This window comes from Syngnathus floridae, chromosome 10, assembly GCF_059516105.1.
Source record: "Syngnathus floridae isolate MCC-2025c chromosome 10, RoL_Sflo_1.0, whole genome shotgun sequence".
Lineage (NCBI taxonomy): Eukaryota > Metazoa > Chordata > Actinopteri > Syngnathiformes > Syngnathidae > Syngnathus > Syngnathus floridae.
Window position 1 is genome coordinate 7,437,851 of NC_142422.1, and position 23,033 is coordinate 7,460,883.

The window sequence follows — 23,033 nt, forward strand, 5'->3', positions numbered from 1 at the left end:
ATGCGTAAATAGATGACAATGATAAATAACATCCATAGTAACGCAATGAACTCCAGCAGGCTGCCAGTACTAACCTGATGTGGTGACGTGGCACTAACATTTTTGCTGACTCGTTTTATATTTGAGCTTCCTGTGTCTGGCCTTCGTTGTCGTCACAACCTCAGGAAATATTTGCACTTTGCGTTATCAACAGAGGAGGGAGGAAAGCGACGAGTCAGGCTGTCTGCACCGTGCTCGATATGAGTCTGTCATGGCAACACTTTGGCCTGCCATTCTGGTATGCCACCTTTTATCCCGGAATGTTGAAACAATCCAAGGATGTAGGACCTGGTGACGCCTCAGTCACCATCCCCAATCTGCCTACTCAGACAATGACTTCATAGAACTAATAAGAGCTCAGTTGATTGAGAGATTCTCAGGAACAGTCCAAATAAATTCCTCAAACAAGAACTTTCCCACTGTCCACTTGCAAATATTAAAAGTATGTATGTGTTTCAGAAGCTAATGTTGATAACCTTGTTAGCTAAAATTCTATGATCATAGCTGCAGCTCTGCTTACCTGTTGACTTTGACATTATAGTTCTTTTCTGTAATGCAGCCAGGTATGAAGGTGGTATAATGTAAACTCATCATTACACTGTTACATCGCAATATGAAATGTGTGTCAGATTTTTGAACATCACATGACAGAGCATCTTATGTTTGACATTTAGAAATTTGCATCTTTATTTTATCATTTCATACTGTAGATCCAGGCACAGCTTCAGGATTTCTCTCTAATACAAAGGCGGGCTGAGAAAATAATATATATTTCAGAATATCACATAAAATGCTGGAGGATCTTAAATTTGATATTTTTGCGTGGAGGACTATAGCCCTCCTTAGCCCTCGTGTAGCGCCAGCCCTGCATCTGATACAAACAACTACAACCAACTATGCATGACAACATCAAATATTACAGTTTCCTTTTATCATCTTAATCACTTTTTAAACCTAGCCCTTGTCCTGAAAAAAAATCAACTCTACAAGGTCAAAAGTGCCCCCATAATGATTAATTCAACAAATCAGTGCAAGAAAGAATGTTGCCGCTTGATGCGATTTCAGAACAATCTTGCTGAAACCTGCGTGCAGACCTCAATTCTAACCTCAAAGTAACGTCACGGTTGATGCACACTCCTATATATAAAAATAAATCGCCTCTGCTTCCCCACTGACGACCACAGAGTTGGACAGAAGCGCGGGGGTAGGGGGTGAGAAGGGAGGGGGTATAATCGCCCCCTTATAAATATCATTCAAGTGGCCACAGAGGTCCGCTGCCTGGCACGCGTTAGAGACGAGCGTAGATGTGTTTGGAGGACGTGCAACTGGACGCTAAATAGCACAGGAGGAGTTGTTTCTTATTACCACACTGGAAGGTGTAACAGTTTCGTCGTCAACATCGCGCGTGTGGATTTTATTGAGGACTCACCTTCAACCTGAACTGTGGGACCAGACCTGTGAAAAAAGAACATTTCAACAAAATAAGTTGGGATTCTACATTAGGGAGTGGTTTTTTCTTCTTTTTATTTTGGAGCTGGGTGGACGTTGCTGAATTGCGCCTGAAACGGGTTTTGGAAGCTGCGATGAACCGAGCGCTCTGATGCGGTTAAGGTGTGCTTGAGTCCCGCGAGTAAACAGTACCGTCCACCAACTATAACCTGGTTTTCATTTTTGTTTTTAGTTGCATACTTTTGACCAGTTTAATGGGGGCAAACACACATACAGCCAACACTTGGCTGCACTTTTACGCACGCTTGATGTGCCAGCACCGTTAAATGAGTGTTGATCATTTCCCACCGAGTAACGGACTTATTACGCCTAAATCATCGAATGAATTCTCAACTAAAACAAACAACCAGCCGCTTTTTATTCATGAAAAGCATTTAAAATATTTGAGAAGCAGTTGACTTGTGCGCGCAAATGCGGTCGGAAGCTTTAGATTTGTGTCCCTAAAATGTGTATTATTAGTGTCTTTTAAGACACCATAGTGAATGTTCCCTTTTATTAGTGCAGTTTCAGCCCTCGAGGAAAAGATGAACCTGTGTTTTGTCAGCCTTCTCCTCACTTTGGATTTGGTCACCGTTGCGCTCAGTTTGTCAACATGCAGCATATTGGACATGGAGCAGTTCAAGAAGAAGCGCATCGAAGCTGTCCGAGGGCAAATCCTCAGCAAACTCAAGCTCGCCAATCCCCCGGAGGACTTCCCCGAGCCCGAGGACGTGTCCAAGGACATCGTGGCCATTTATAACAGTACACGGGACCTATTGCAAGAAAAGGCCAATGAACGGGCTGCAACGTGCGAGCGCCAACGGAGTGAGGAGGAGTATTACGCCAAGGAGGTGCACAAGATTGAAATGCAGCCTATCTATCCATCTGAGAGTAAGTGTCTTTTATATTAACTATAAAGCTGTACATTTGGAAATGTTCAGGATTGGGTTGCACTTCTAAATTTCCTTGAAATGGGGAAACAATTTTGGGAAGCATAAAGGCGTGGGTAGATGACTGACTGGTGATGAAGAACTTGGCTTGCGCAAAAACCTGCAAGGATTTTGTGACAGCCCAAACTGAAAGCTTTTGGCTTTCATCCATTCGGTGGTAACAATGTCTTATCTGCATAATGAACACTCACTATGGAGGTAAACCCTCTCTAAATGTGTCACTCACGTTTATTTTTGTGGTTGTTAAAAAAAAAAAAAAAAAAAACATCCTTTGGGCCAGCCAGAAATGAGAGTACAAAATGAACAGCAGACTGTATTACTTCACTATGTTGTGCAGTCATCAACAGTGTGGGAATTCTTTAAATGGGTTTTGGAGCTGTCCACAGTTACTTCAAGCATTCAAATTCTCCTCTCAGCATGGAGCTATGGTAGAATTGCAACATTACAGTCAGGTCTGTGTCTGTAAGTTGTCAGGAGGACTTGGAGGAGAAAAGAAAAAAAAAAACACTTGGCTGTGCTTCAGTGCAGTGACCCCCCCCCCTACACACATGCACACACACACTTGCACCATATACCATACCTTATTAGTATTCAAAACGATTAGTGCGATATACTGTATCCAAAAAATAGTGTTGAATTTCCATGGTCAGATTCACATGTGGCTTTTGCGTGTGAATTGATACAAGTTAGATGTGTAACCAACGTTATAACTGGAGAGCTGTCGATTGGTGGATAAAAAGCAAGCTTGAGGCCCAGAAAAAATGGAAGATCACCCTGATCACTGACTAGAGCTATCACAGTGCATCCCTGCTTACTGCATGGATTTGTTCCAAACCCACCCAAAATTCTGAAAACCCCAGATATAGGCCATACACTATAATGTCATTTTTAAAATAGATGCACCCTACACACTTTAATCCCATTTAAATATTAAAGCACATTTTTAAATTCCTTAGCAAATGTACATTGTTCGCTTCGCTCTACCGCATGGACTCTATTCAAAGACTGAGTGGCGCCACTGAATTGAATTTGAAAGAGCGGAGTCACTTCCATTGGCCGGTAAACAAGCCGGCTGTGTTCAGTCCCACAATGGTAAAATGCTCCTTTCTACCTGTGCTGGCCTAGGAAAACGAAAACCCACCCATGCGCACAGTTAGGCTAAGCTTTGCAAGTAGATTTGCGCAGGGCATGAAAATAGGACCCAATGTGTGTACCAGGCCTCAACCCCAATCAGAAAATAAATGTACCAGAATGGCAACAGTTAAAAAAACAATGACTCAGATAATGAACAGGTCACGTTTTATTAAACATTTTTGAAGAAAGTCAATAAACTCCAAAGAGTTCATATACTTTCTATGAAATTATGTAATGCTTCACTAACTACAGTGGAAATGTAAGCACAAGAACTGAAGCAAAAATCAACTAGCATGACATTCCGAATGCACTTTTGCTTTTAAAGTTATCCGTAGCTCTTTCTGCCATGTAAATACCTCAAATATGAGGCAATTGGGCCTGGCTCCAAGTGCAGTCAGAAAAACATTAACAGGTATAAAATAATACCAAAGGGAGGGAAGGAGCCCAAATGGACTGCCATTCATGTGAACTGGTGACAGAGACAGATGCTTACCGGAAAAAGATCATGGAGCTACTCCTTTCAATTATGTTTATTTGGTTTTCTTTATTTTATATACATGTGTCTAGTATTGTGAAAGTGAATATCACATGCCTACAGGGGCATCAACCTAATTCGGTTGGGTTCCAGATTGTCTTCAGAGCCCATAATGTTTGGTTCATCAAACTTTTTTGAAGAACTTTCGAAAAAATATCCTGTGGCAAGTTCTGGTTCTTTCTCTGTGTGCATTCACAGGAGCCCAGTGTCTTCTTGGTAAGTAATATTGCTCAAGGTCTGTGATACTGAAATCACAACCAAAAGGGGAATTCCAACAATTTTACACTCAAATGTTAACTTGTCAGTGGGAATTGTTCCAGTTACACAAGGTCTATGTGGCTCTGCAGCTGCTTTGTGAACCATGACAAAATAAACATGGTGATGTCATAGTGATGTCACTGCTTTGTTTTTCAGAAGAAAAATAAATTACAGGAATGTTTGTGGGAGTTGGGGTGGTGCAATCTCTCATTGTTCGTTCAAGTCTTAACAGTTGGCTTCTTTGAAGGAAATGTTGATTCTATATATCTTTTTTGCAACATTTAAAATGAAGTAGAAAACCATTAGACCCTTAAGTGAGTCCTCCAACTGAAAAAAAATCTTTTAATTGCTTTGGCATAAGTGAAGAAACCAACCATTTTTGGCAATGTGCTCTGCTCTCAATCTGTGTTTGTTTTGAGATTTCATGTTTCCTTACAACAGTGGGCGTTCTCTTTTTTCTTGCTACTTAATCTCTAAAATTTACTGTTGAGTGTCCTTGAAACGTGTTGGCCTCATCTTTTGTGTTAGTGTGTCAAAATTGATTTGTGCAAACGCATGTGTGTGGTTAAAATTATCTTTTCCTGGGGGTTGGGAGATGTAGTGTGTCATGTTGGGGAGAAAATAGTAAACTACTTTTTACAAACCTAAACTTAAATGCAATGTCCGCCCAGATGTGTCGCATGAATAGGATTTTTTTTCCGGTAATAGCAAAGAAGTAAAAAACACATCAAGATTTCTGTGATAAATTTTCCTGGTATTCGGCCTACCTAATTGGTTGGTGCCCCACAGTTATTCCTATAAAACACTTTACTACTGGTTAATCTTACTGTAATATCGTCGTGCAATAAATACACTCACTGTTGTAACAGTCTGGCTGGTTGACACGATGTCTTGTTTTCTTAAGTGCGAACCTAAGTAGACAGAAAGGCTGTTTGTTAAGGCCTGTGTGTCCCCCTGTGTGCCTCAAGTCCCATGGGTGCTATCTAGTTCCTAACACACTGAAGTCTGTTATAAAACAGTTTTTGTTGGCAGCCCCCAAAAAGACAGCCAGACAGCTGGTAGGCCCAAGCCTTCCGGGCCCGACCATTGATACGATCAGGTCCCCGCAATCTTGTTTTGGTGTGCTGTATTTCCTCGAGTTGTCTTCTCACCCGTTTAGCTGTCTCTGGCATGTGAGGAGTTGGGGGCATCGATGTCACTTGAGGATGTTATGAAGTGTGGTACTTGCTGTGATACTCTGAAGGGGAGGGTTCATCAAAAACATGACAGAAAATTAAGAAAATAGACAACGACTTCAATAACATTAACAAGTATTTCCGAAGAACTTGCAAGGGACTTTTTTTTTTTATTGGTTCATAAAATAAGTCAGAGTGACATGGCATAAGATAAATAACATTAAAGCAGTAAGCAGCTAGTGTGTAATTGAGGAAGTATAGCGATAAAGAGTTGTTCCACTTTTTACCTTGAAGGTGGAAAGCTTTTACAACTTCTTTGCTTTATGCTTGACTTATGCAAACTGATGAATCACAAGGCTTTGGTATTTTGCCCCAAAACAGATCGTACTAAAGAGGGAAACTCGGAAGCACACCAGAAAGCTTTTTTATTTATTTAGTGTTGGACAGCACTCCAGAAACCAGGAGTATATTTCTGTGGGCCACTGTGATAAAACTTGATCGGTCCTTAAAGGCCAACAGACTTCTCCTCGTGGCTGAACTGACTGTCTCTTTTTAAAAATCAAATTTTCCACAGTTAGTAAAGATACCAGTACCAGTGGTCTGATTTATTCTTTTGTGTGCTTTGGAAGTGGCGTGGAAATGCACTTAATAACGCTACACACTTCATCAGTGCTTCAGTCACTGACATAGTTTGCCCACAACTATAAATCCTCTTTCAAACCTCAGACCAAAAAAAAAAAAACGGGCCAACATTTCAAACAGTCAAAAGAAACCCTGTTTGTAAGACACTGTGACCGTTGTGAGCCAAAGCCTTATGCTTATTTACAAAGCAAATGTGGACCACATGTCGCTGTCTGCTATTATTTAGTGATCTGGATTCAATAGCACTAATTAGCTCCCCATTAGTGCTTCATTCACATTGGAAACAGTTTCAACTGCTGTAATAAGCATCATTTGTGATGGCTAAATAATTCCTAATCATCATTGTGGTTCTGTCTCCAGCATGAACCATCGCATAAAACTTGACATTGAGTCGCAAACGTGGTGACAAAATACATCTACTAACCTTTCAAACCCCTGGTAGCTTTTCAAATATCATTTATCATCATCATTCAGTCGCCATTACAGTGCTTTGGAGATTATTGTTTTCGCTAAGGTTGCTTTTATTGCTTTTACTGGTTACCTCAGTAAGAGCTATTGCTGAGTAAGCAAATTGACTTGTATTTGATGTGGCAGACTTTCCAAATTCTTCACTTGCACACCTGTAAGTGGAAATATGTAAACAATGGTTGACTATAAATGTGATTTATTCATTCTGAGCACAGTCCCAACTGTAGTTAACAGAGGATGGGTGCACTTGCATAACTACATTAAACCAGCTGTTTATTTTTATTTCCTCTGTATTATGGATAAATAGAAATATTTTTAAATGAGTTATCCTGGTCTATATTCATTGAGGTATATGGACTTTTTCTATCCACTTTATGTTACCAGTCAAAAGTTCAGACATTATTGATCATGCTCTTTAAGAAGTGTGTTATACATGTTGAATTAAATGAAGACTCTAAATTTGAAATGTTGATAGCTGAAGAACAATGACATGTATGAGCCGTGCAGTTGTGACACAATGACAACATTGAATGGCAAAACTAAAAGAGGTCATGTAAAGGAGGTTGGGCATGTGCATGATGGATTATGTTTGGTTAGTTGGAGTGAAACTTCTGGTTTATCTCTCCTGCATGCTAAATAAACCCTGTCGTGTGGCAGCTGTTGGTTTGTATAGGGAGGCTTGTAAAAACAACCGAACACATGAAGAACACAAACAAAGTTTCAGTACTTACAGGGGTAGCCATTGCTTGGTGTGCATTTTCTTCCATCTGCAAAATCTGCAGAAACGTTTGATGGATTCTTCCTTGAATCCCATAATACAAACCTTTGATAGGTTTTGTCAAAATACAGGCAAATACTTACGATCCTCGGATGGTGGAGGTTTTGTGCATCCTTTAGAGTTAGGGTTAGGGTTAGGGTTACCCTAACCCTGCCTGTATTGTGCAAATGTCGAATTACGGGACACTTTTATAGCATTTGTTCATGCTAGGTAGTAAATAGTGCCAATTGAGGATTTAATTCTTTCTCTATAGAAAAGGCAACATTTTATATGGTCCTGTTTTAGTTGTTAGCCAACATGCTTGTGGTTTCATTAAACAGATTCCTATAAACATAAATCAGATTGTTTATGTATTTTAACAAGCCAGAAATTTGGATTGTGCTTTTGTTATATTGGAAGTGATGGTGATGGATGTTTTAGACAGGAAGTAGTAAAGACATAAGTCATCGTCATAGTGCTTACAAATGGCATGCTACGGTAACTATTTTTGCATTTCTGTATTGGACATCGACTAGCATTCCAGCTGAGAAACCAGCTGCAAGAAGAGTTGAACATTTTTAAGAACTTGCAAAAGTGAGGCACTTTACCAAAGAATTGTAGTGGAGTGCTTGCTTTGTGTTCCCTTATGCAAGATCTGGACACTGCTGCCATTTAAAGTACTCCACCGCTGCGGCCAAGTATCGTTGCGTAATAGAGTGTTAGAAAGTGAGCAATTGAATGAGTTAAATGAAACACAAGTTCTTCTTCAGAACTTTATGATTACTAATATATTATTTGCAGTAGTGGCAGAATGTAAGATGATAGTCTTAACAGGAGCGGAGGCGCAAGCAGAGCAGAAGGGTGCATGGTGCACATGCTCAGCTGTGCTGTGGCTCACACGCACGGACAGAAAGTCTTGGGCAGCATTTCTAACCGTGCCAGCACTCCACTCAGTTTCGGATTATTATTATTATTATGCAACAGACTCTTTGAGAGGAGCCGGCTGCTACTGGGATCACAATGGTGTGTGTCACTCACAATTTAATGATTCGACCAAGAGAGAGAGAGAGAGAGAGAGAGAGAGAGAGTGAGTGAGTGAGTGAGTGAGTGAGTGAGTGAGTGAGTGAGTGAGTGAGTGAGTGAGTGAGTGAGTGAGTGAGTGAGTGAGTGAGTGAGTGAGTGAGTGAGTGAGTGAGTGAGTGAGTGAGTGAGTGAGTGAGTGAGTGTCCAGTATGGAGGAGGCATCAGGATATCGGGAGCTTTACTTAAAGTCATATTTCTGCTTTAAATTGGAGTTAATCAAAAATGCTTGTGTTTCCCAATACTTTTATCCAAACAGTGAGTCAGATGATACGTATAAAGCATCCATCTAATTTTGTGAAAAGGAGATTTATTTGGAGGATCAGAGATTCATAGTGTCCATATGTTGGATGTGTTATATGGTTTGGTATGATTCACCTGTATTAATCATATTTTGTGGAGCAGAAAAATATGTTTGGCTTACAATTATTCTTCCAGGTTGATGCTACGGTTTTAACATTTGACAAATGGCAGTCCTGTATTGGAATTTTATGCTTGCGAGGAAAGGATACCAGGGAAAACCATTGACAGATACTGGAATACGCATGCAATCTAATAAAATCCTTAAAAAAAACATAACTACCCAATAGTTGGATGTCACCCTGAGAAGAAAGCTAACCTAAATATGATCTATATATTTTTAAATCTTTTAGAACCAGCTCTTTGTTTTTCTTGCTCATAGTTCGGCATGCCAGGTGTTCCTCTCATGTGGTGGAGAAGGCCTAATAGGATTCCATGGCTTGCTTCCAGTCACGGAAGCTTTTGTGGTGAAGGCTGACTTGAAATGGCTCCCCTGATCCAAATGAAACATTCAGCTGTTCAACGTGTAGCAAGGATAGTAGGCCGAAAATTAGATTTGCGCATGAAGAAGCTCGGCCACTCACTAGCACCAGGCAGACGAAAAAAATCTTGCACTGCTCAACATTGTAGTTTTGGTGGGAAAACAATGCTGGTGATCGCCCGTGCAATTGAATCATGTGGTGTGGTGTTTTCTCTCTTTTAAATCAATACAGCCTCGCTTCATGTGGCCACCCGTATCTTGAATATTGCATGATTTAACGTCAATATGATTTCGGGCTTCATTCGAGATTTGCTCAAGTCCGTCTTGTGTCTACATGTTGAGTTTTGCTGTGTGATATTTAACACAATCACAAAGAACCTGGGATTAAGTGTGGAGTTGTTTTCAATTTGTTGTTGGCAGGTGAGTGACTGAGTGAAGTTATCTGCAAAACTCCAGCCAAGTGAAAACTACTTCCCATGAACGCTTGTCATCTTTTTCTCAGTCTTTTCTTGTAGTGAGGACCTCAACCCCCACCCTCCCTCTGTCCCCCAACCTCCACTATCCCATCCTCTGCCTTCATTTCCTCTTGGCTTCTATGTGTTTCAAGCTGTCTGCTCCTGTCATCTCCACTCTCATTCTTTCATTCCTTGCCCTGTTGCTTGTCAGAATCACTTTTATGGTGTCTGCTGAATTCTTTGAGATCTTTGATCCCCCCGGTGTGGTTTTAGGGCTTTTTAGTCACTGAAATGCCAATCAGTTTCTTATCTGATCAGCTTCTGATTTCCCATATTTTTCTTAATATGCTTGTTTTTAGCAGTTTATTTCTTCCCCATTATACCATATTTTATATATTCTAATACATTTTACAAATATACAGGTTCACTCATTGAATTGACCACACCATAAAGAAGCCTGCCACATTTCAATGACGTATTTCAAACGAGAATCCAAAATAATATAGAATAGAGCCCTCCTTTCTACTCTTTGTGTGTATTGACGAAGCCCATCTTTAGTTGTTAATCAAGTATTTTTGGGTCGTTATATGACACATTATTGTAACAAAACACACCCATCTTTAATATCTACTGGGTTAAACAAGAAAGCCCATCTTCTCAGTTGTGTATTTGTTACAGAATTAAATATTTGAAATAAAAATGTTTTCATTAAAAAAAAAAAAAAAAAAATCTCATATTAATATTTTGATGTCAAACCCAATTGTTTTCAGTGTTCAGCAAAATAAAGTAATTGGCCTCACTGTTCCAAAACATTTGGAGCAGACTGCATACATATTTAAATCCAAACAAAGTTCTAACAGTTTGACATTATCGTTCATTCAGACACATCGACATTTAACTCAGACTAAACTTAGCATATTTACTCATGCACCATTATCCTTCTCACATCTGAGCATGTCTTACTGCGGTGAGAAATATTCAAAAGTAGGTCAAATAGTTTTACCCAAGTCATTCCCAGAACTTGGGTCTTGCAGACAAGTATGCAGTCTGTTTCCATTCTAAAATTCTGAGGTTGTAGACAGTTGCATCCGGTAGTAAATCATTAAATCCATGCACATTGTCCAGCCTAAGGAAAAAACAACAAATCTTCAAATACAAAATATAGTTACATAATGTTACGTGTATTTCAATAGTATACGTCCCAACTCTGGGTCGTTCACACTAAACTACAGCGAGCCAATGATTAGAAAATACACCCAATAAAACTACCATGTGTAAGAAAAGAAAGATGATAACGATCAGGATGTCGAGGCCAGAAGCCACTAACAGCACTGAGGAGTCACAGAGCACATGTGGATTTCTTCAGGCCAATTCCTCAGCAACATCTGCAAAAGCAGTCACAGCTCAATTCCTAACAGCTCGCGATCACAGCGCAATTATTTCACTGCAAATGTTTTCATTTATGTATTCCCACACTTTCAATCTGTTTTTGTTAAGCTCATGGTTTGGGCTGAATCGTAAGGCTGTCACCTGTTCAGGTCATTGAGGGGAGCTGAGGTTTGGAAAATGAAACTGGAAATGGTACAAAAATGTTCCCATGGCCTGGTGTCAGTTAAAAAAACACTCAAGTGGGGGAGCATAGTGGCTGGCTAAATCCTCATATCAAGATTCCAAATGAAACAGTTTTACCGCCAATTGTCCTTCATGTCTTCTAGATCAGATGTTTGCCCACTGCAGGTGTCCTATAGCCAAGGTTAGAATGGCCCTTTCAAACGTCGGGTAAAGTCTGGGCCAACTGATCCACAACAAATATTCGACAAAACCAATGGAAGTGGGAAAAGATCAGAGAGCCACGTGATATTTTGAACATAAGTTCTGATTGACACTGTACTTTGACAATTTGTTATTGCGGCTGTCTTTCACGGTGTTGTAGAAGAACACCGCGTTATTCGTACCTTCTCTTGAGTAGAGTAACTAATTGAGGAAACCAAAATACTAGACACAACATTGCATTGGGTGTGTTCGTGCTTGCATGCCTTCATTCAGCGTGAGCTCACTCAAGTCAAGTTTTAATTGAAAACAGATATAGTCAAACAAATATAAAATGTAGAAATTCTTTAGTCTTGATTATACTGTATTTGCTGCTGGTTTCTTGGCCGTGATTTCTACTGTGCTTTATTTGAACGTCTTGGTTAGTGAAGTTTCCCTGGCTCTTGTGAATGCTGTTTCCTTACAAAATCTTTGAAGACGTAGTTAAGTGATGTAATCATACCAATCCGTACCAATTTCTGTCTAAATGTAAGAGTGAAATAATATTTGGCTGGTAAATATTACTTTACTTAAAACATATTCTTAATTAGCACAGTTTCCACCATGTGGGCTCTCCCAAGAGAAATAATATATAATAGAATCTACCAAATCCTTTTTAATCACAGAATTATATGTTTGTATTGGAGGATTCAAGATTGTAAAAGGTGGAGCTGCTGCTAGAGATATTTTAAAAAACAAAAAGCCACACAAAATACTAAATATTGAACAAAGTTCAAAGGAAGGTTCAAAATAACAAAGGATGCCAAGCACATGGGGCTCTTTAACAACAACTCAGAATTACAAGGGCCATTCATTAACCCAACTGGAGAATGAGGAGGGTGTATTTGATTGACAACTTTTTTTCCAAAGATAATGCTCAATTTTGATAGACATTGTAAGATTGTTATTAAACAAAACAAACAAACAAAATTAAGCAATCGTCTATTTTTTGCAAACTGCAAATTGTGCATTTGAGTCCTTTTCCACATTCTTGTCATATAAAATTTACCTAATGTGGCAACAAATGATAGATTAATGGCAAAGTTGCCCAACGTGTTCATTATTTACTGTCTGTGAAGAAACGAATAGCAAAATTTTTCTTTTAAACCTCTATAATGTTTTCACATTATTACAAAAAAAATCTCGCTTCAATCTGTCGTTAATCTCAAATTAATACAAATAACTGGATCGATTGTGTCACACATAGCACATCTATTTATTGCCATTGTACGAACAGATGAACTTTCAGTGTTCCTTTAACAATTGGCCAAATAACAGATGCTTTAGTATTTTACCATCGGTATATGAGGTAATGGGAGTGATGAGTAATGAAGTGACGGATTACAGGAGTCGGGGGTCCTTCTGTCGGCAGTGTGACAGCGCTTAAGTGACATCAGCCCAAACGGACAAACTAATAGAAGCGTAGCAATGCCATCTGTCATGTGATGTCACCTGCCTAAATTCTTGCTTAGACCCGTCGGTGCGATGTCGCAATTTACGCATACAGTGAGTTTAAATCTCAACATTTGCTTGGTAAATAGAGAATTCTTCTGTAGCACTGTCCGAAGATGGTGATGAAATGACCTGCATAGTAGAATACACATGGTTGTGTAAAGAAAATAATGTTGTGGTCACTGCAACAGCACAAAGAGTTCAGTATTGAGTTTTTGACACAAAGCAGGATGATGTAATAATCTCGTAGATGCTCGTAGAAAATATGTTGTAATTCTACTTCTCGATACTCATACTTGGTTTTCCCTCTCATTGCCAATGTCACGGCTCTCCTGTTTTCTGGGTTTGGTCACATGCCGCTTTGCAATGTGAGCCCAAGGACGCTTTTTGGAAATGGGCAGACTCCCCCATAAAATGCAGGTAACCTTGGCAATACTTGGCTGTTGGAATTTGTTCAATGTAGTTTTGAATTACAGTTTTGTTTGCACATATATATTGATGCTTGGTCTGCAGAGCAATTACTGAATTATATATTATGAGTGAGTTTTTACTGAATGTAAAAATATGTCTGCAAGCACATTGTGGATCGGTGTGGCTGAAACCATCAAGTGAACCTCTGCTCAATACAGCCAGTGTTTTGTGAAAGCACAGCAAACTCATTCACAAGGGTCTGAAGCGGCTTGTGTAAACGGTTTTCATTCAGGTCCCCTTGGAGTTGGAAGTTCAATCTTCTCTGTTGACAGATTGGAAGGAAACGAACAAGAGCATCATTAGTCTTGGCTACTGCTGCACACTCCATAATGGTAAAGGATGTCAAGTAATCAGCACCAGAGGATTAATGACTTTGAGCTTGTGAAAAAAACCTTTATGGTCACTGAGAACAAGCCGCCGTTTTAAATGATGTTGAAAGATCCATCTTTGGGCGGGGTTCACCCTGAACTGGTTGCCAACCAATCGCAGTACTAACAACCACTCACAATCACACCTCACTCGGCCTACCATGCATGTTTCTGGAATGTGAGAGGAAACCTGTAGTGCCCACGCAGGCACGGGGGGAACATGCAAACTCCACATAGGAAGCCTAGAGCCGGAATCGATCTCTGAACTGTGAGGTGGACGGGCTAACCAGTGCGCCACCGTGTCTCCTGAAATATTGAGCTTAACATTTTTTTATCATTGAGTGACTGGCAAATTTGTGCATTGCTGCAGAAACTGTAAGGACAGAGACATGGACGCTCTGGCGGCAGCAGAGATATTTCACAGGTGGCTGTAAAATACGCAAGATTTGGCTGAACAAACACTCCAAAGCTGAATCAGTAAATCTGACACAGTAAATCCTTCTTTTGCTGTATTTTTGCCCCGTAGTCTTCCACATGGAAACTTCAATTCCACTTGAGTAGTAATGATTCTCATTGGATTGAAGACAAATGTATGACAAATTAAAATGATTCAATGTTTTATGAGTTTTACAGCAATCCCCAACTATGCAATTTGGCCAATCCGTTTTGTGTATTGTACACAGGCTAAAAGGAGAGTTCGGGTTCACTCACTCTGAGCCAGTCCAATTGCACCATGAATCACCTTCCCTGTCCCTCTCACACTGCGCTCATCTGGTCATTTATTATATTATTATATTCACATCATGTGCATGAGAATCCTTCCCTCTCTGTGTCAGCTGGTCCCAGTCAGTCTGTCTTTTGCCTGTTACAGAGGTTGTATACTCTCTCCAACACCAAAGTGCCTCACATTCCAACCATGCATTCAAGACCTCATCGGTTTCCAATTCACAGTGTTGTGGGCCACTGTCGAGTTCTTCTGCATTTTCTACATGTTTTCCAGAGCTACAGAAATTATTAATGACAAAATGTGTGTTCTGGAGTGTCTGTCAGACATGTTGTGTGGTTGTCAGGGCTACACGTGTCACCCTGCTCATATGGAAACATCTGTCAAATTGTAGCACATGCAAGTAGACTTCGTGGGGGGGTTGTGGAACCGCTACTGTGCATTGCTGCTCTGTCGCTCGATTAAAGTCATTTGCTAACTCTGGCACATTTAGCAAGACTAATTATTTCGGGAGGGAACTTAAAAGATAACATTAATGTTGTCAAGGTTTGGGCTTGGTTGACACGTGCCAAAAGTTGGTCCTATCCTGCAATAATCAAGCTATTGTCAGAAATGTACAGCATTTGTACCCCAGATGCACTATGTCAAAATAATTATTGTAATTTGCTATTGTAATTTTTGTTGTGAGCTATCCATTTTCTTAGTTGTTGATTTTTAAAACAATTGAAAAGATTCAGAATTCTACAATTATTTATTGATTCAAATCATAGAGAAAAACCCCTTGAGTCAACTTAAATTTGGTTATGAACAGGGTAAATACAATTTTAAATTCTTCGTTCCTTCCAAGATGGTAAAAAAAAAGTTTTATTATCATTCACCTTAAAATTGTTGTCTGTCAAACACTGATGAATTTGTTTCCTGTGTTACAGATGTCATTTCCCCCACTCTGTTCAACCCTTACTTCAGACGGCTAATGTTTGACGTGTCCCCTATGGAGAAGAATTCCTCCAACCTGGTGAAAGCTGAGCTGAGAATCTTCCGTCTTCAAAATCCTACTGCAAGAGTTTCTGAGCAGCGCATTGAGTTGTACCAGGTAATACCACACTACTAAATGTGAAGAAGAAAAAAGCAAAAGGTCGAATGCGTTTCTTGCAAAGTTCCCCACTCAAAACATGCCCGCATAAAAACAGATTAGCTCTGTGCATACAACCCACCTAACATGCAATCTGCATTAAATATTGAAGATTTTAGATTTTTGAAAAAGCAGTGCACATAAGAATCAAGAACATCCTTAAACATGGCCCAGCACTTTAATAAAACCGAATATTATATTTACAACATGGAAATTGTTTAAAATTCCATCTTTCTTTAATACAGTGCTTAAGGGTGGGACTACTCCATTAAAAAAAAAAAAAATGGAGGATTTAGATTCATGATTTGATTCTGCAGTAACCCAGAGCTGTCGGTCAGTCTGTCTACACCAGCCGGTTTCCATGCTATGTTTACATCCAGACAAGGGGATGACAGCTAGGCTAAACACAGCTCCAAACAGGGAGACTCTCACCAAAACATACCGCCTGTGCGGGAGGAAGGGACAGGCCGGTACAACGAGGTAGACCTGATAACATCCACCTTGCACGCATTTATCATCACACGCACGCAAACACGCTCGCTCGCTTAGTCATGTCTGTGTATACAGAGCAAAACACAACACTTCATCTAGATGTGTTTAAAAATATACGAGCCCCTGAAATGCTTTTGAAGACCTTGCCTCCATGCTAAGGTTATTTTCAAGACAGACAGACGGACTCAAGTGATACTGTGTAGTCCAGTGAACAGCTTCAAAACACCAAACGCTACATTTTACTTTGTTAAATCGCACGAACGGGAACATGAACGTCAATTATCTCCTTGCTGCCTGCTGTTTTTGTTTCTTTATCCTCAAATCACAAATGTTCTTGAACCACAAGGACGCAGTCGCCATGGCAAATGTGTTATTTTCCAATCATCCGAATTCCACCATGTAGACGGTGTGCCTCGATCGTGTCTCTCGAGTGAATGAGAGGAGCCGCTTCCATTGGCTGTTTTCAAGCTCACAATGGCACCATTTCGTAAAATTGAGTGCATGTGACCTTGAGGTCAACCAAGGACACTGAATGAGTTTTTGGGTCCATATTTGCCTGTGTTTATGATAGATGACACAAGAAGCCAGAATATTTGATAGAAGTATAATAAGTAATATTATAATGAACGTTCATGATGTTCCGTACGTGAAAAAGAATAAAATAACGACAATTTCCTTTTTGCCGGTGACGTCAACTGTTTTTGTTGCATGAATGGTATTCATTAAGGCTTAATTAAAATAAATGTTAATCATGCAAACTATGAAAAGAAACATTGATTAAAAAAATGCAATAAAAATGTATGACTATTAACCCAGATAAAAAAGAAATATGAATAGAAGCAGCAAGAGTTGTGTTTTACACATTAGTTTAAGATGAGCCAAAACCAACACAGTTCTGAAGGACAGGACCAGCGGAGTAATAATCGTGGCCTGCCTGCCATCTGGCTCCGCTCATGTTCCTGGGCAATCAATCAAAGAGGAGAGAGATGGCGAAAGGGCTCAATTAATGCTTTTGCAATCATGCAATGCAATTTAGTCTCTGTGTGTTCCTATCTTGGGGAATGGGATGCCTACCAATGAGAAATTCTCTTTTCATTTAGTTGTGTATTTATTTCTACATTATAGCACACAAAGAAACAATTCACATTTCTTATTCATCATTATTGCAGCATCACTTCAGTTGCATCTAGTTGCAATTCTCCTCTTTTGGTGAGGGACTGAACAATCATCTAGCCCCAAAGTGTACACAGATGGAGGTTTTTTTTTTCTTTTCTAAAACGTCTTCTCTATTCATGAAAATAAAAACATCTCAGAAACTTGATGGGCTAGGATTTCTTTTTTTTTTAGGGACCCATAAAGCCATCTCTGATAAAAACTTGAAGAGTGTCATTTGATTTGTTTGTAACTTGGGTCTCACATTTACACCTCTCAACTGTCCTCAGATTTTAGCACACAAAGATCTGACATCCCCAACTCAACGATACATCGACAGCCGAGTGGTACGAACACAAGCAGAGGGCGAGTGGCTGACGTTTGATGTGACGGATTCAGTGAGTGAATGGATGAACCACAGAGGTGAGCGCAGTCCAACACTCATTCATTCTTGGATGCAGAACACTGCAACGTGAGCTTGATGTGTGATTCATTCCTCCTCAGATAGAAACAGTGGATTCAAGCTCAGCCTACATTGTCCATGCTGTACTTTTGTTCCATCAACTAACTATATCATTCCCAACAAGAGTGAGGAGCTGGAGGCACGGTTTGCAGGTTATTTGATCTGAAAGCTTCATAAATTTTGTTAGATTAACATGTATGGACTATTAAATGTTCAAATACCAGTGGACAGGTTACAGTTTGTTTTGTATTTGTGCTCTAGGTATTGATGACAGCTTCGTCAGCGGTGGTGATCTGAAAGTTTTCAAGAGGCTGCGCCACAATACACGGGCTCCACACCTTCTAATCATGCTGCTGCCGTCATACCGATTGGAGTCTCCGTTTCACCACAAATCACATCGAGCAAAGAGAGCCCTGGATGCAGCTTACTGCTCCAAGTAAATCATCCTTCACTACCATAACAATTCATTTGCTAAATGACAATATGCCTGCTTAGGAAAGGCTTATTTAATTTACCGTTTAGGTTTTGTGTTGACCTGATGGAGAGTCTGTTAAGATTTTGCATGCATCATTATTGTCGATCCCTAAAGTGGAATATATCTGTTGTGCCACTGCTAAAGACTGGTTGACCAATTCTTAGCTGATTTTTAAATTTTAAACAGCATATAGATTGTACTACGGATTTTTTTACTTTTTAATTGCTCATATTGTATTGGTGATCGGATGGATATTTGTGTTTTTGCTGCTTCTCCAGGTCCTACACACTTAACTGTATAGATAACTGTTTTGGTAATGAAATGAAAATAGATTGGATGCTTTTGCTGTCATTAAGGGGAACTCACCGACATCCTTTGGTTCTACAACTAGCAAGCCTCTTGCGCAGCCCCTAGTCATAAATGTGGTTGATGGAAGAAAAATAAATCACTTCTCATCTTTATGAATTGTAGAAATGTTCAAGACAACTGCTGCTTAAGGACGCTCTTCATTGACTTCAAGAAAGACCTGGGCTGGAGGTGGATTCATGAGCCAAAGGGTTACGAGGCCAACTTTTGTGCTGGAGCTTGTCCATATCTATGGAGTGCTGACACACAGCATGCCAAGGTACTATAAAGTTTACAAAGCGTAGTAGTTTAAACAATCTATAAATTTTGAGTGAGGAATGTAAGCAATAAAGTTACATTTAAAACTATACACATGAGCATTTGATTATTATTCCTGTGTTTCCAGGTGTTGGGCCTTTATAACACGATCAATCCTGATGCATCAGCGTCACCCTGCTGTGTGTCCCAGGACCTGGAGCCCCTCACCATCCTCTACTATATCGGCAAGACGCCCAAAATAGAACAGCTCTCCAATATGAAGGTCAAGTCTTGCAAGTGCAGCTAGAAACCAAGCCAGCACGAGCCACACCCGCCTTCCTTCGCACAATAATGCACACACACACTAATTGCAACCATGCTATCTCTTCTATTTTCACTCAGCACGGTCCAGTGTCATGTGTTCAAGATTAGAGGTACTGAACAAATAAACCTCATTCCAAAATGGCACTGCAATGCTCTTAGAAATACACGACACGGACCATTGATTCCATAAAGACTTTGACACCATGTGCCTTGTATTTGTTTTTTTCCCATGCTGTTTAACAGACGGCAAATGCCGCACGTGGGCAAATCGTCCAAGTTGAAGTGTGCCTACAGTTTGTAGTGCCCTGCTCGGCTTTCCAAGCATCAGCCCCCTGTCGGCTATCAGATGTCAAGATTCAACCTGTCATATCCAATCAAGCCTCTCCCTCCTGAAAGGGTAACACTGCACTTATTTTGGCTGGTGTATTGTTCGCATGAAACTACACAAACTAAACAAAAAAGAAGAAGAAATTCTTTCATTTTCTTATCGACATTGACAACCGTGAAATGATAATTATACGAGACAGAGCATAACAGGTAAATGTTTTGTATGGTATGTTTGCTATACATTACGATGATAGCAACATAGTGGAACTAATGAAGATCCAGTTTTAGTGAGATTGACTAATACTCAGGGCTCTGTTTTAGTGGACAGCGTGCCTACTCTCAGATTTAAAAACTGATCTGGCAGTTGCTCATAAAAGCACTTTGCATATGTCCGGATCCTGAATGGACTCCAGCCATGTATATTGTGCGCCTCTCCTGCGCTGATTTAAAGGGAAAAAGAGGCCGGGTCCATTGGCCAGGAAGCAAGTTGTCCACACCCACAACGGCACAAACTGCCCATTTCTAACTGCGTCCCTAAACAAAAATACCGAAAGAAAGAAAGTTCCACCTATGCACAGAGTCAGATTGCGCATTGTGATGATCCTGTGCTTGGCACAAAAGTAGTCCATTGAGTCTTTTTCTCTCAAACTAAAAAAGTAAAAATTTTCATCTGCCCCTTATTTACTCATTTAGTTTTAGAGAATTGTTGTATGTTCCGTAAAGTGGGGTATTTTTAGGTCAAATTTGCTTGATTGACAAAACGTGACAGTTACAAATGACAGACAGCTGACTTGTCGCTACATGTGCTATTATTTATCAATAGATGACACCCGAGACAGTGTTTCCCAACCTTCAGTGGGCCAAGGCACCCATTTTACATGAGAAAAATCTCACGCAAAATTCATCTTGTCTCAATTTATTCATTCAGTGTGAAGTGTGGGTATTGCAAATTGAACACAGAGCTGTTTCATTTGCAGGAATCAATGACATTATGTTGTATTAATATTAACCATAGTACAACAATGACACTACCGAGAGGTGATTGAATAAACGAATCAGGAAAACCCTGGTAGAAAAAAAAAATTGTTAAAATGAAACATGGATTTAATGTGTCTTCATTTTAGTAATGTGAGGACAAAATGTTGATTTCCGTCATCACAATGTGCAAGTGGAAATACCCTTTTTTTTTTCATTCGCCTTCTATAGAAGGCCCAGTCAACATGAATCACCTCACACACTTGTCACATGAGACCGATTAAGGCAAACACTGGAAGTTTATGTGATAGGTTTTTATATGTGAAATGATTACACAGATCCACCCTCAATCCCCATCCATCTTTTTGCTCTCTCCCTTATTCAGTCACGTCACATCCTCATTTGTATTTGTCTTTGTTTTGTATCCTTTGTATTTTTAATGTATTCATTATTTTGCTATTTAAGATGTTTGTGCTTAGGTGCTTAGAATATATTTGACAGTGGACAATTCAATGACCTTGCATTGTGGGTATGCGCCCCCTTCAACCTTTTGTATCTTTCAGGTGCTCTATTAAAGATTATTTTTGTTTTAAAATGTTACTAGTTTTGGAAATAACTGCTGTCAGCTTATACAGGTTGATTTCCAAACCTTTTTTTTTTCCTTTCAAAATAGTTTACTCTATGCATCTGTCATTAAAACGTTATTTGGGAGTACAATTCCATTTGCAAGCGCTGCAATCTGATTCCTGCAGTGGCTATTCTAGCAGCTTCAAGATTGTTGATTTTCTGACAGGCCCAAATGACCTTTGGAGCTCAAGTGCATCGTACTAAAAGGCTAATGACATTGAGTTGCTGGCGCTTCCTCAATCTTTCCGACCACTTACTGTAGTGAGCATGTTGACAACATGGGCATTAAAGCAATTATTACGATGCATCTCGACATTTGACATTGGCCATTTGTTAAATTGTTAAAAGTGTAGGAAGCTACTGAAATTCTTCCCAAAATTATAGTTATTTACCTGTCTGCCCAAACAGAAAGAGTCAGAGAAACTATGTATCTAAAAAAAGTGAATTCAGTTCAATACTCCTCATTTTTGTTGAAGATGGTAAAGCAATGAAATTGAAAATCTCTGCATTAAAGCACCAAAAAATAGTTTCATCTTGTTGTCTAATAGATTTGTTAAGCACATCCAACATGAAACATATTATTTTTCAACCAAGCACTCAAATGGCCAAAAATTGAAATGGGACAACTTTGGTAAGTCTCTCTTTGCCTACCTTCTGGAATAAAACTCAAAGGTTTCTGGCAGAATCATTTCTAGGGAACTCTGTTGAGGAGGCCAATCTGAAAACATATCTTTCTTGCGTGACAAAAATCTACTATTTATGTTCCACTTATCATACTGCGTTTGACTCAATCATGGTTGAACCTGTGATTTGTGGTTAAAATAAAAAAGCTTTCCACGGATGGAGAAACTAAAAACAAGTGATGACATTTTATACATGCGGATGAATACTGGGTGTCATGTCATACACTCATCATGTGTTTAGCCCACAGTGGTTTAGAAAAATCTTTCACCGGAGAAACTGGTCTTATGACGAGGTCTTTGGACAAGTGATGACAGTCCAATGTTGCTTACTAGAAGAGGAAGCCTTTGAAATCTTATAAGATCTCAAAAACATTTCAAAATGTTTCACACAGTCTATGGTCAAATCAAGTATTCCACTTTATTCAAGCTTACAATAACATCGTCATGGGCATTTTGTATTTCTGCCACAACATCTGTCTGTCATTAGCTTTTAAAACAAATTGCACTGATGATGTTTTATTTTTAGTACGTTGAAAAACAGTTCTCTTTACATTTTGGTTAGTTAAACACCCTCCACCTTCATCAAAAAAAGAGTCTGGATTATCAGCCTGGTTGGGCAATGCCAGTAGACAGCCTGACTAGCAGGGAAAAAAAGATTTCTTTCTTTGTCATGATGGAGCTGTTGTTGTTTTATTTGTGCTTTTTTTAAATTTTATTTTGAAATGTGATTACGACCCACTATACTGTACTGTAATGCAGTATACTGTGGTACCCTAGTGGTAAATAAATTATTTATGTTTCAAGGAATTCACTGTTGTGCGATTATTTCCAGTGCATTGTGTATTTGTGAAATGCATTCAGGTTTTTTGACCTGGTACATAAGAAATGCACACAGGACTATTAGCACTGGACCACTGCTATATTTTCCTCTCTACATATTTTGCACACAAATAAGCAGAAAATGTGAAGACACAGTTTGCAGTTCACTTAAGCCTTTTTATTGGCCTCCATCATTCCAACCTCAATATGAACAGGCATGCATTTTTTCCCCTGCCAATCCTCGATTGAAAATGCAGTTAAGACCAACTTGATGACTCTAGCTCACAAATCAAAACTAGATGCCAATGCTGGAAGTTGTAATCAGTTGCTTAACCATACAAGTATGACGAATATAGTGGCATGGTTTACGGAAGA

At 39.5% G+C, this 23,033-nt stretch overlaps 1 protein-coding gene and 1 long non-coding RNA gene across 2 annotated transcripts; one reads left to right on the forward strand and one right to left on the reverse strand.

The window, feature by feature from the left end:
- Positions 1-729: 729 nt before the first annotated feature.
- On the reverse strand, positions 730-2,365 carry LOC148392180 (uncharacterized). Its single transcript, XR_015860870.1, has 3 exons — positions 2,105-2,365; positions 1,469-1,494; positions 730-1,371 (listed from the first exon to the last, which is right to left on the reverse strand). It is a non-coding gene; the product is annotated as an uncharacterized LOC148392180 (long non-coding RNA).
- On the forward strand, positions 1,212-22,646 carry tgfb2 (transforming growth factor, beta 2). The gene is made up of 7 exons (XM_088387234.1): positions 1,212-2,418; positions 15,516-15,679; positions 17,653-17,785; positions 17,867-17,977; positions 18,087-18,261; positions 18,772-18,925; positions 19,052-22,646. Exons 1-7 carry the CDS (start codon positions 2,031-2,033, stop codon positions 19,208-19,210), a joined length of 1,284 nt encoding a protein of 427 aa, XP_088243360.1. The 5' UTR covers positions 1,212-2,030; the 3' UTR covers positions 19,211-22,646.
- The last annotated feature ends 387 nt before the right edge of the window (positions 22,647-23,033 follow it).

What these genes read in the sequence shown, in the direction of transcription:
- tgfb2 (XM_088387234.1), top strand. Translation starts at nt 2,031, where the DNA reads ATGTTCCCTTTTATTAGTGCAGTTTCAGCCCTCGAGGAAAAGATGAAC. An exon ending in GCCTATCTATCCATCTGAGA is followed by an intron (nt 2,419 to 15,515) that starts GTAAGTGTCTTT and finishes CCTGTGTTACAG; the next exon opens with ATGTCATTTCCCCCACTCTG. An exon ending in AGCGCATTGAGTTGTACCAG is followed by an intron (nt 15,680 to 17,652) that starts GTAATACCACAC and finishes AACTGTCCTCAG; the next exon opens with ATTTTAGCACACAAAGATCT.